The 13,401-nt window shown below is 46.6% G+C and overlaps 1 protein-coding gene across 4 annotated transcripts in view; it reads right to left on the bottom strand.

The window, feature by feature from the left end:
* The window catches only part of ETV6 (ETS variant transcription factor 6), a 240,879-nt gene extending 231,552 nt beyond the window's left edge, over window positions 1-9,327 (bottom strand). For 2 of the 4 annotated variants that reach the window (XM_036866354.1, XM_036866353.1), the window contains exon 1: window positions 9,111-9,327. In XM_036866354.1, coding sequence (XP_036722249.1) covers window positions 9,111-9,143 — 33 coding nt within the window. In that variant the 5' untranslated portion in view covers window positions 9,144-9,327. The remainder of the gene's footprint in view (window positions 1-9,110) is intronic. The other 2 variants (XM_036866355.1, XM_036866356.1) reach the window with 1 other exon arrangement.
* Window positions 9,328-13,401: the final 4,074 nt, after the last annotated feature.

Raw genomic sequence — 13,401 nt, 5'->3', positions numbered from 1 at the left:
TCCCCTAGAAGCTCTTCACGGTATGGCAATGACTGGTCTCCCCTTCTCGGGAACTTACCATCCCCTTAAGGGAAATCAGTGTTACAGAGAAGAACCAATGAGTAGCATCAGGCAGAATAAAGTGCAAATCAAACTCTGAAGCAGTGCTGATTGGAACTACATGGGAACGACACTTAGATCACTGAGTGTACGCACCCACGGCGCTCACACCAGCGGGGCCGCACGCCCTTTTCAGGTCATTCAGGAAATGAGGTCGTTTTCCGTGTGTCTGACTCCCACATACAAAGGGAAAATACCCCCGAGGAACACACGAGCTCTAGTGAGCGTGCAGATTTATTGGGTAGCTCTCTCCTGTCTTCACTGGGGAGTAAGGTATTATTTTCATAAGTCATTCATCCAGATAACTGAAGCATGGCCTTCTAAAAACGTAACATTATTTCTATGCCAACCATTTTCGTTGGATAGCTTTCCAAAATGCATGACACTATTTCCTAACTTCCTAAATCTCATAATTTACAGTTTGTCTTTAACTTGGACAAGGTCATAATGACGATCATTAATACTGTCGGTCATTGTGTGGTGCCAGACAAAGGGGTTTCACTCTCTAGATATGAGTCCTCACGATGAAGCTATGCTTTCTGAGGTCTTGTCTGCTTTTTTTTTTTTAATTTTTAATTATTTATTTATATATTTATGGCTGTGTTGGGTCTTCGTTTCTGTGCGAGGGCTTTCTCTAGTTGCAGCAAGCGGGGGCCACTCTTCATCGCGGTGTGCGGGCCTCTCACTATCGCGGCCTCTCTTGTTGTGGAGCACAGGCTCCAGACGCGCAGGCTCAGTAGTTGTGGCTCACGGGCCTAGTTGCTCCACGGCACGTGGGATCTTCCCAGACCAGGGCTCGAACCCGCGTCCCCTGCATTGGCAGGCAGATTCTCAACCACTGCGCCACCAGGGAAGCCCTTGTCTGCTTTTTGCCAACTTTCCTGGTGTTCGTGGAACATGGTCCTGGGACAGAACACCTGGATCCTGACTCCAGCGCAGCTACGAAGAGCACTGTGATCTCAAGCAGGCGATTTAAATGCTGCTCGAGTCAGTTTCCTCACCTGTTTCATGAGAATTAGGGCTTAGGCTTTCTTAGTCCCTTCTGAACTCCCTCCACGCCATGTCTCCGTGTGCTTCCTTCCCTATGTCTGCTCTGAAGACAGGCTTCATTAAAGCTGTTCAAATCCAGAAGTGTATAAAATCAGAGGGCCCAAATTCTCCCTTCATTCCGGGAAATTAGAACAAGGCCAGTAGGGTCAGATATCAAGCTATCAAGAAAGAAGACAGGGCTTCCCTGGTGGCGCAGTGGTTAAGAATCCGCCTGCCAATGAGGGGGACATGGGTTCAAGCCCTGGTCCGGGAAGATCCCACACGCCGCGGAGCAACTAAGCCCGCAAGCCACAACTACTGAGCCCATGTGCCACAACTACTGAAGCCCATGTGCCTAGAGACCGTGCTCCGAAACAAAGAGAAGCCACCGCAATGAGAAGCCCATGCACCACAAGGAAGAGTAGCCCCCGCTCGCCGCAACTAGAGAAAGTCCACGTGCAGCAGCAAAGACCCAAGGCAGCCAAAAATAAATAAATAAATTTATTAAAAAAAAAAGAAAAAAGATGATTCCTTTGGTGGTGGGGGGAAATCAGGGAACACCTGAAGAGACATCAAATAGATTCCTAGAAATCACACAGTATCTTCAGATGGACATGAGGGATGGTTTTTAAAAAGCACTGCATTCGTGGATTGTGTAAAAAGTTTGAAATTGAAAAAAAAAAAAAAAGCAGTGGAAGGAGAGAGACTGACCAGGGTGTGACCAAGGTGTCTAGCTCCGAGGGTGGGCAGTATGAGAGGACACGGCCCCAGCCTGCCACCCACCTGATCACCTGATGACGGGGTAAGGAGACACTGGGGGAAAGCAGAGCAAGGCAGAGAGGGAAAAGATTCCTGAGAAAAACATAAAAAGGGCACAAATGAACCGACCCAAAGACAAAGTATCACTAGAGAACATCAGGGATTGGTGTACAAATGGGAGATCTGGACGTCCATTCCACGGTGGGTGGTGCGACGTGACCATCTGGCTACCCTGCCACGAGAGGGCCGGTTAGGGAGCACCCACCCAGAGAGGGAAGGAGCACGTCTGCCGGCTCTCTTCCCACCTCTCATCTTGGCCTGTGGGAAGCTCCTCCACAGCCCCATTACTCTTGGTTTCCTAACTTTCTTCATAAAGGTGGCTGTCCTTGAGTCTTGGGTCAGGAGACAAAGTGCTTTGGAACTGTAGTCCCGAGATGTAGACTCGGTGAAGCTCGGGCCAGAGTACAGCCTGGAAGATCTTAGACCAATACATCGCTTCACAGCTATGGGCTTCAGGCTCCTCCTTTGCAAAACAGGGGGAAAACCTGAATCCCGGAGGGAGTCGTAAAGAGCAAATGAGACAATGTAGATAAAACGCTTAGCCCAAGGACCAGCACACAGCAGTATCTAATAAACGATGATGGTGATGATGGAGGAGGATGACCACCAAGGCAGCACACAAACCCCTTTAATTACCTAGACTTTACAAAGCGCCCAAAACGCAGGTGTTCCACAGTTTCCCATACGCTTAGTCCACAGGCCTGAGTAAGCAGTTAGCTCATCTGGGGCTCCACACCTAACAAACACAGGCTAATACCTTCCTTGTCACCACCCCACATACTCCCCAAATTCAAGGTCATTTAGCCAAAGACCAGGCTGAACTGTATACTTTCACTATCTAAGAAGAAAGGGTGATCAAGCAAATTAACAGAGCAAGTAATATACTGATGGTACTATTTCGATGCGGAAGGTACAGTCTCCAGCACACAGCAGCCCTCATTTCTCACCAGCTGATGGTGTGGACACAAGTCATTTCTGCCTGTTCACACGGAGGCTTAGCCTGAGACGCCCTGGAAAGCCACACTCTATTAGGCTGGTTCCTGTATGTTCAAAAATCAATGAAAATGTGTTTGTTTTTTAATAGGCTATTATTCTAACTTCTCACTAACTTTACTCTTTCTCTCTCCAAATACTAGGCTTGGCAGCGAATGGTCTTTAAGCTGGGTCCCTTCTGGCGTGGGAACCCTGCGTCAACTTACACTCATGCTATTCAACAAATCCACACAGAGATTGGTTTCTACAACAAATACGGCAGTGAAGGACTCTGCCAGAAAACCAACGCCACTGCTTCTCCTAAAGTAGCCTTCACAGAGACAAATACGTCGTTTGTATACCCCACACCCTAGGGGGCTTCGTTTGGCACCGATTCACTCGGCCGGGAGATCCACACCACAGGGCAACTTTTCAGCATCCGTAACAGAACGCACCTGCTCTTCAAGTTGGTCCTCACACCCCCTCCCCACCTGCCCTCCACCTGCCTCAGTGTGCTCAACTCAGATGCACAGAATTTGTTTTAGTTCTACCTTCCTCTGGTGCCCATATTTGGGGTGTTTTTTCCCTTCACTTACCTATGCTAAAGAGGTAAGCTACTTCCCTAAGACCAGCTGCCATGTTTTTAGTTGATGCAGAGCCTATTGTGTATAAATTAAGGCGTATATTTGAGCCTAGGGCCCCCTCAAGGATTCCTCAGAAAAGGCCCTGCTAACAGGTCCAGCACCCTCAGCCCAAAACAGAAGTACCGGCCCCTCACATGGTATAAAAAAGTACCACTGCACCCCACCATCCCATCTTTGGGTATAAATCCAAAGAGCTCAAAGCAGGATCTCAAAGAGGCATTTGTACACCCATGTTCACCACAGCATTATTCACAACACCTGTGAGATGAGAGTAACCCAGATGTCCATCAACAGATGAATGGATAAAGAAAATATGGCATATACATAAAATGGAATATTATGCAGCCTTGAAAAAAGGAAATCCTGTCACATGCTGTAACATGGATGAGCCTCCAGGCCAGTATGCTAAGTGAAATAAAGAAAGTATGATTGCACTCATATGAACTATTTAAAGTAGTCAAAATCATAGAAAGAAAATAGGAACGTGGTTACGGAGGGCTGGGAGAAGGGGAGAGGGGAAATGGGTGTTTAGTGGGTATAGAGTTTCAGTGTTGCAAGATGAAAAAGTTCTAGAGATCAGTTGCACAACAACGTGAACAGACTTAACACGACTGAACTGTACCCTTAAAAATGGTTAAGATGGTAAATTTAATGTTATATGCTTTTTACCAGAATACAAAAATTTATTGCTGTAGATGGTGGTGCAAATACAAGTCCATGAAGCCCTTCTTCCCTCATCCCCCACTCCTACTCCTTCCTCTTCTCACATCTAACAATATACCCTCTGGACCCAGGGCTCCCACACACACCATCTTCCTTGGCACGTACCTCTGTGCCCTCATACCAGCTGGCTTGCGATTAAAATGGACCAAGCTGGGAAGTGCCAGAGTGTGCAGCCTATTGTATCGAATTTCCTTGGCCTCTTATAGGGATGCACCGTGAACCCAGCCAGTGTGGGACAGGGGCCTGAGAACCAGGGGGTCTGCGTTGCTCTAAACCTGGCTCAGTCACCGATCAGCTGAAGCGAACAATTTAGCTGTGTGGACCTCCTCTCCATAAAAATCAGATGTTGTAGGGACTTCCCTAGTGGCGCAGTGGTTAAGAATCCTCCTGCCGGGCTTCCCTGGTGGCGCAATGGTTAAGAATCTGCCTGCCAATGCAGGGGACATGGGTTCGATCCCTGGTCTGGGAAGATCCCACATGCTACGGAGCAACTAAGCCCGTGCGCCACAACTACTGAGCCCGCGCTCTAGAGCCTCCGAGCCACAGCTACTGGAGCCCACGTGCCACAACTACTGAAGCCTGCATGCCTAGAGCCTGTGCTCTGCCACAAGAGAAGCCACTGCAATGAGAAGCCCGTGCACTGCAACGAAGAGTAGCCCCCGCTCACCGCAACTAGAGAAAGACCATGCGCAGCAACAAAGACCCAACGCAGCCAAAAATAAATAAATAAATAAATAAGAATCCACCTGCCAATACAGGGGACATGGGTTCAAGCCCTGGTCCGGGAAGATCCCACATGCCGCGAAGCAACTAAGCCCGCGCCCCTAGAGCCCGTGCTCCACAACAAGAGAAGCCACTGCAGTAAGAAGCCCGCGCCCCGCAAGGAAGAGTAGCCCCCGCTCGCCGCAACTAGAGAAGCCCATGCGCAGCAACAAAGACCCAACACAGCAAAAAAAGAAAATAAAATCAGACGTTGGCCCAGGTGATCTTTATAGTCTCTCAGCTCTGAGATTCTCAAAGTTCCCTGATTCACTTGCTAAAGACCCTGGGGAAAACTTAGAAGCCTGCTAATCTGAACCTTCTCCAGTGATTCCTCAAGGCCCTCTGTCTTGTATCTTTTACTCAGTTCCATGTTGTTGTTTGTTGAGACACAAAAGCAGTTTTTGAAAATGTTATCAAAATAAGAAAACATTATTATTAGGCCAAAATTCTACCAGTAATAATTTTTAGGCAGACACCCAAGGGAGTGCTCTAGGCCTCCCTGTGACAGCAGAATGGCCCTAGTAACCACTTTATGCAAGCCTGTGGGTGAAGTGTTAAGTCACTCTGGGCACACAGGACAGAGAGCGGAAAGGGTACTGACCTCCTTCCATGCTTCACTGCAAATCAGCAAACATTACTGACACACATTTCTGAGCCAGGTGCCAAGGTGGGCACCAGGACGCAAAGATAATCGCCACTAAACCCAAGGAGCTCAGAGTCGAGGAGGGGAAACCCAGAGACTCCCAGAAAGCAGCAAAATAGAGATTCCATTCCGCTAAAAAGCCAACCAGTACGGAGGGCAGAGAAAGGAGGGGCCAGGGATGTTAGGCAACTATTTTCTGTACTATCCTGGATAGTTCTCGCCGGCCGCCCGGCCGAGCCTTACGAAGGGCTGTGTCTGCTGGGCCGTAGTTACTTTCCGCTGCAACTTGGCTGAAGTTAAAACTGAACAGGTGACTTGAAGGTGAAGGCTGATGATGGAAAAGATAGCCTCTTCCTTTCTCCCGTACCCAGCAGTCAGCCATACGATCCTCCGAAAACAATAATTTGACTTTTTACAGTTAGGTGACCCCGTCCTTACATTTAAACAGCCCCAAATGGTCAGGAATGGAAGCATTTAATCTCTCACGATGAGAGCGCCCAGTGCAGACAAACAGTAGGGCGCAGCCATAGTTTGGGTGACCTTGGGCCGGTCAACCTGTCTTCTGCTATAAACATGCGTCTGATATTAACTTCCCTGCGGTGCCGGGAACATGCTTATAAAGTGCAAAAGAAATATAAAAGCCAATTATCAGGCATTCATCTGGCAACCACCACCATGAAAGTGATACATACGAAGATGTCACTGACTGATTCAGAAACTTTCACCCTGGAAATTCCACCGAAATCGTACACTACTCTTTTCTAGCAGAACTAACACTGCTCAGAAGTAAACAGAGTACTTCCCTCTGTGACTGCCTCTGGTCAGGCTCCTCTGTGCTCCATCACACCAGCTGCTGAGGAATTTACTGCCTGCTGACCAGCTGCTTGTAAGGAATGAGAGCCAGGGAGGAAGGTTTCAGGAGTAGACAGGAGGAGTGAAGGAAATCTCTCCACACAGAGAGCCTTCCGTGTCACATGTCCTCAGGATATCAGAGCCATCAGGTCATCCTTGAAAGCTCCTGACATTCATTCCCTGCTCCACAGAAAACTTTATTGTTTACAGGACTGTAGAAAAAAATCCCAGTATTTGTGGGTTACCAGCAAACATTTTGTATTATGCAGTCACTGTACCACATTCCAAGGACTAAGGGAAACACCGCACACATCACCAGAGCATTTTCAGACAAGCTAGAATAATCCCAGTCCTTGATCTCCGGCGCTTCTTACCGGAACGTTGCAAACTAAAGAAACTCCGTGGAAAAACGCACTTCACACATGTGCATTTGAACATATGCACAGTCCAAGCAAACAGTCATATTCTGGTTCCATAAACAACAATCCAAAATAAAAGTGATACTTTCATTACTAGTGAAGACCATTAAATCTATTCTAATTACAGAGAAATACAGAGTGAGGAAAAGAGGCTCCCGAAAAGAACTGAGGGGTAAACGATAAGGAAAAAAATGATATACAAACTATGGCTGCAATTTTTATGTCACATGTAAGAGAGTGTGCTGTCTGGGTTTGGGAATGATTCCATCCGTGTGTGTAAGGAAAGGGCTGCTGTAGCCTCCCACGGGGGTACAATAAGATGCACACCTGCAGCACCCAACCATAAGCCCCTCAGAACAGCGGGCATATGCAGTCTCTTTAGAAGAGACAATAAGAAAAGTCACAGAAAGGCTTGTTTTTTGTTGTTTTCACCCTAAAACCACTATCTCATAGTTGGTCCCGGTTCTCCCCAGGTCAGATTTATTGCCATCGAGCTAAATACAATTTACTGATTTCATACCCTAGTATTTAGTTACCTCTGTTTGTGTTATGAAGTATCAGATAAATTAGATCAGGCATACCATAGGATTTTCCTGAACTCGTGGAATCGAATTTATACAGCAAAAGAAATTGGTTTTGAAGTATCAACCTACCTAACATTTTTACTCTGACACCTCCCTGCCACCGCAGACATACTGCTATCCCCACATATGTGCAAACACAGAAACCCGAAAGTTCCACTGGGCGTTTTTTTGCTAGGCAAAAACAAAGAAACCCAACCCACCTTTTCAGTTCACATTAGCCCTAATTCAAACCCCATGAGAATCTTTCCTGATAAGAAACACTAACACCTGAGTATAATTATGAGCCCTAATAAGCAAACATGATAAAATACTGTTTCCTCCAAACAGATCCTATGGAAAAGCGGTGTTAAAACTGGAAAGGTTTCTCGAATTCGCCATAGATGAAGAAAACTGGTTACTTGTTCATTGTCTCTGCAGCGTCCCCTCAATGAACATATTTAATGGGCCAAGCCACAAACAAACTTCAGGAGCTTCAGCCTCTCACGGAAGCAAAAGACTTTTCCATCTGGGTACTGATGGAACAGTGAAATGGAAGTGCACACCAAATGCAACGACGGGCAAAATAATTGGGGGAGATGGACAAATCAGTCTGCCTCCTCACGGTGGCAAACTTTACGACAACTTTCTAGAAGCAACAAACCGCAGCACCACTAGCCTTTAGAGACACACACAAATATATAAATGTAACACACAACTACTTGCAAGGTAAATGCTGTGTCTGCAAACATCCTTCACCATCCTGCATTTACAATACTGAAAACCATGGCCAGAAAGCTGGGAGATTTCTACTCTTAGCTCTCCTCTCTGCACTGTCAAACTGAGAAGGTCATTTTGTATGGTCACTTAGATAATTCTCCCTCTCTGCAACACGGGAGTTTTCTACTTTGGGATTGCTCAGCGTTCATATGCACCAGAGTAAAATAACCATTCAGCGACTTTATTCACCTTGGTTTAAAGGGAAAAAAAGAAAGAAAGAAAAGAAAGAAATTCATTGTGCAATGCCCAGGAAAAGCTGACACCACGACTGTCTCTCCGACAAGCGCTTGCAATTACAATGCGGGGGTGGGGGGAATCTGTCTGATCCGACTCTGTGAGCCCTTAAAAAAAAGAAATGATTCCAGTCCCAGTGGAGCCGGAGAACTTTTTTTTCTAAGGAGACCACCCCTCGGGAACAAAAGTTCCATTTCGGTCACATGTTGGGAGTAGGAGTAGGGACCAGGTTTTTTTAAAAGCGCACTAATTACGGGGGTGTTTTACAGTCCTGGAGACCACTCGGGCTCCTCCAGACCGACGGTGACTGGCATTTCATTGTCAAAAAGCAAGGGGGTGAGGTGAGGGCGCAGGAGCCGACAGGGCGCTCGGCGAGAGGGGGGGAGCAGCAAGGTTACACTAAAGGGTACGCTGCCGCCGCGAGCCGCGTCTCCTTCCCCGGCGCCCCAAATAATTTCCTGCGAACAGAGCCACTGCAACAGTCCCCTCGCAACTGAAGAGCCCAGTACGACTGGCCGGGCCGGTGCAGCTCAAGGTTTTCCACCCCGGAGAGGGAGGGGGAGAAGATCTTTACCTTAATGCTACACTGAGCAGGAGTCTCAGACATGTCTCACAGCGAGAGAGATCAGGAAGTTCTCAGTTTTTTTCCACTTTCCTTTCCTCTCCCCAACCCAGAAACGCTCCACGGCCGGCCGGACGCGGTCATTTAAGAAGTTTCTTGCAGCATCTCTCCCGGCGGCCGCCCCGGGGGGCCGCGAGCGCGCGGGGCGGGGCGGGCGCCGGCGGAGTCGCCGCGCGGGGCGGCGGGGGCGTGGGAGCCGGGCGGCGCGGCGGCGGGGTCTGCAGGTCGCGGCGCGGCGCGGCGACCCGGGGCGCAGCCCGGCCGGCCTCCCGCTCTCTCCTCCCACCCGGGCCGGCGCCCCCGCCCCCCGCCCTCCCGCCGCTCTCCCTCGCTCTCTCTCTCGAATGTTTTCCTTCCTGGAAGAGAGAAACTGAAAGGCAGAACTGAGAAAGCTCTTTGCTCATTGATCTTGAGAGTTTCAGTGCAGAAACTGACGTGAATTCCCAGCACTGAGCTCTGCCTCTTAAAGGAGCCACCAGGAAATAAAAGATCGGGTTACAGCCCCGCATCGGAGAAATAAAAGCCGGGCCGGGAGTGGGGGGGAGGGGCGGCGGCGGGGGCGCGGGCGGAGGATCCCGGGGAGCAGGGCCGCGCGAGGCCGCGGCTGCTAACTAGGCAGGCGGCGCGGCCCCCGCCGGCCTGGCGCGGGGCGTCCTAGGCTCCGCTGGGCCGCCGCCTGGCTCGCGGAAGACACGCCGAGAAACGTTCCATCGGGGCCCCAGAAACCTCAGAACAGGTTTTATTAAACGCCTCCCCCTCCCCTAGCTCCGTCTCTTGGATACATTGAAAGGCACAGGGTTTCCCCACCCCCCGCCGAGCGCAGACGCAATGAAAATAATTATATAGGAAGGGACATTCCGGTAAGGACGCGGAATCCAAAGGAGGAAGTAAAACAATAGCCTTTGTTCTGCTTCTCGACCGCGGCCTCTTTAAGAGAATCCACCAGGAAATGGGAGATCGGGTTACAGCCCGCACCGGGGTAAAGGGGCGAGCGAGCGAGCGAGCCGCGGAGCGCGACGTCGGAGACAAAGCGGGGCGGCCGCCCGCAGAAGCCCAGCCTGGCCGCGGGGGATTCCCCGCGAAGGTGGGCGCCCGGAAAAGAGGAGGCGCGCACGCCCGCCAGGCCGGCGATGCGGGCGCTGCCCCAGCCGAGCACGCGTCCTGGAAAAGGAAAGGCTGTTGGGCGGTTATCAAAGGCAGTTGAGTTCCTTTTCCTGACCCCCCCTTCCTCCCTGTTTCGAAATCCTCTGTCTTTTTAAAGCAATAGCGGCCGCTACCAACCGAAATAGGTGACTCGACTGCAAAGTTGACAGGACGTGTTCCTGGACATAATACCCCTCTCCAGGACCGCTTCTCTGAAACCGTCATTGGCGGATGGGACGACCCCGGGATCCTGCCGGGGGAGGAATATTTGGTTGGAAAAACAATTGAGAGAAGGTTAAAGCCTGTCGGGCTGAAGGTTCTAGCCTTGAGTACGTGTAGTCTGATCACTCTATTATTTTTATTGTTATTTATAGTCCCTGAAAATGCTCTGAAGTGTCCACTGCAGAAGGTTGAGAACATTATAATTATGTTTAAATTCTAAACCCTGCTAATACGTACGGCTTTAATATATGGATGTGTATTAAATTACAAATATATAAATACATATGTATAATGTGTGTCTATAGTATATACAGATAAACCAGGACAGATTTCCCAGATCCTCCCCATCCTACGGATTTTTCCTACCCACTTGCCTTCATCTCTCCACATAATAAATTTTGTTCAGACTTCTTCACACGCTCATTCGAAGAACACTCTGAACCAGAATTTATTAAAGGGGTTGGAATGGGAAAAGAGTCCTGTTGCTGGGATGGTGGGAATAATGGGATTTTGTGAGTCTCCGAGGACCTCAGCAGTCCATGTCACCTGGTAGTCCTGTCCTTCCCGAGAGCGCTCATGTCCACACCAACTCTTCTGCCCTGGACCACCTGCTGCTCCCCACCTCAACCCACACACACGTGTCTGCCTTTGCTCCCTCGGCTGGTGTTGGAGGCGTTGGTTCTGGTGTCCCATTGCTGGGTTAAGTCCTGTAAACCCCTAAATCCCTTACTTATCAGCATGATCTTTGGCAACTCTTTCAGCTTGGGTAAAATGGGGTGGGGAACATTACCTATCTCATAAGATTCCTGTGAGTATTAAATGAGCAAATATATACAAAGTGAAGAATTATCTGAGTTCTTACTACATACTTTATCTGCTCAATGAACGTTAGCTACAATTATTTAACCTCAGGACTGAATTAACTCTCAACTTCGTTCTATCTCCTCGTTACCCTCTCCAGGTGACTCAACAAAAGTGGCGTGTAAAGGAGACTGTGTGTGGTTCCAAAGCAAAATACGCAGTAGCAGCTGTGGAAAACATTGCATTTAGCCAGGGGTTGGTGATTTCTTTCTGTAAAGGGCCCAATAGTAAATATTTTAGGCTTTGTGCCCCAAGAGACAAAATGGAGAATATGTAGATACTTATATAGCAATAGAGAAAACAAATATCCACAGTTTTTTTTTTTTTATTGACAAAATATAAGGTGTAATAATAAGAGTTGTAATATAGGTCTAACAACGAGAGGAATGGAACTCTTTTTTTTTTTAAGGGGGATAACATTTCACTTAGTTAAACCCCAGTTTAAACTAAATGTTCTCTATCATCAAAATTGACTGCAAATGTTTATCTGTTAATGGTGATCTGTCATGGGATTTTACATATTTCATTTGGAAATATCTTTTCATCCAGATAGGATACTGCCAAATATATCAATCCATGAGCATATGGTTTTACTTGAGCATACTTATTGCTTATAAGGCATTTATACAATTTTATTGGAATTCTATAAATGCTCTTGATATTTCCCCTTTAGCGTGTCATTACATTGCAGATTAATCACTTCCAATTGAAAGTTAGGTGGAAGTGCCTCAACTGCACAGTGAAGTGGATTTTAAATATGAAAATATCCTTTTCACTTCATCAAAATCCAAAAACCACTGTTGGAACTGTAGTTTGAGTTCAGAAAAATAGAACTGCTTCAAATTTGTGTTAGAATGGACATCTTGCTTCTTGTTTTAACTTTTGACAGCATAGGAAATGTATAAAGCAGCTTTATATCATTTGTGATTCAAACAATGTTAATTGTGTTGAAATGATTTAACTGCAGTATAAGCTTCACATATAGCTATATTTTGCCTTGTAGTTTTAGGTTTAATTCATGAAAAACAGACTTGATAAAGTCTGTAGCAAAACTAATTTCCAAAACCACTCAGTAATAGTTAAGGAAAGTTGTTTTCATTCACTCATTCCCATTTGTCAGTTGTTTCTCTATTCCTTGTTTCCTGACTTCTTTGGGGTAATTAGGTATTTTTTTCATATTCCATTTAAATTCCTAGATGGTCTTTCTAGTGTTTCTTTTTTACATTAAATATAGTGGTTGCTCTAGAAATTACAATTTGCATCTTTAATTACCACAATCTATCTTCAAATAATATTATTCTATCTCATACAAGAAACTAACAACAGCATAATTTCATTTATCCCTCTCCCGTCCTTTATGATATTGTCCTATATTTTATTTCTACCTGTGTTACGAAACCCACCATACATTGTAGGGAGTTTTGATTTTTTTTTAATATTGTAAATATGTGTGTATAATGAAGGTACTAAAATATAGTCTCTTTTTAATCTGTCTTTTTATCCTTTCTGGTACTTTCTTATTCCTTTTTGCAGATCTAGTATCATTTATCTTTGGCCTCAAGAACTTCTTTGGCATTTCTTGTTGGCATTCTCTTGTTGGAGATAAAGTTGGAGCTTTCTTTGTGTCAGAATGTCTTTATTTCACATTCATTTTTCAAGGATAATTTTCAACCGTGTATAAAATTTTAGGTTGACAGATTTTCTTTTTTTCCTTTCGGCACTTTAAACATTTCCTTCCATATCTGTCTCCATTATTTTTAAGAGTCATTTGTAGTTCATATTTTAGCTCCCTGTGTGTAATGTCTTTTTTTCTCTGGCTGTCATTAAGATCTGGTCTCTAAATGTGGTTTTCAGAATTGTGACTAGGATGTGCCTACATGTGGGGGTTTTTTGGTTTGTTTGCTTGTATTTATTTTTCTTGATGTTGGCTACAGTTCTTGGACCTATAAGTTGGTATCTTTCGTCAGTTTTGGAAAATTCTGATCTGTTATCTCTTTGAATATTGTTTCTGCCCATT

The sequence above is a fragment of the Balaenoptera musculus genome, chromosome 10, assembly GCF_009873245.2.
Source record: "Balaenoptera musculus isolate JJ_BM4_2016_0621 chromosome 10, mBalMus1.pri.v3, whole genome shotgun sequence".
Lineage (NCBI taxonomy): Eukaryota > Metazoa > Chordata > Mammalia > Artiodactyla > Balaenopteridae > Balaenoptera > Balaenoptera musculus.
This window is presented reverse-complemented; position numbering and strand designations above follow the sequence as displayed.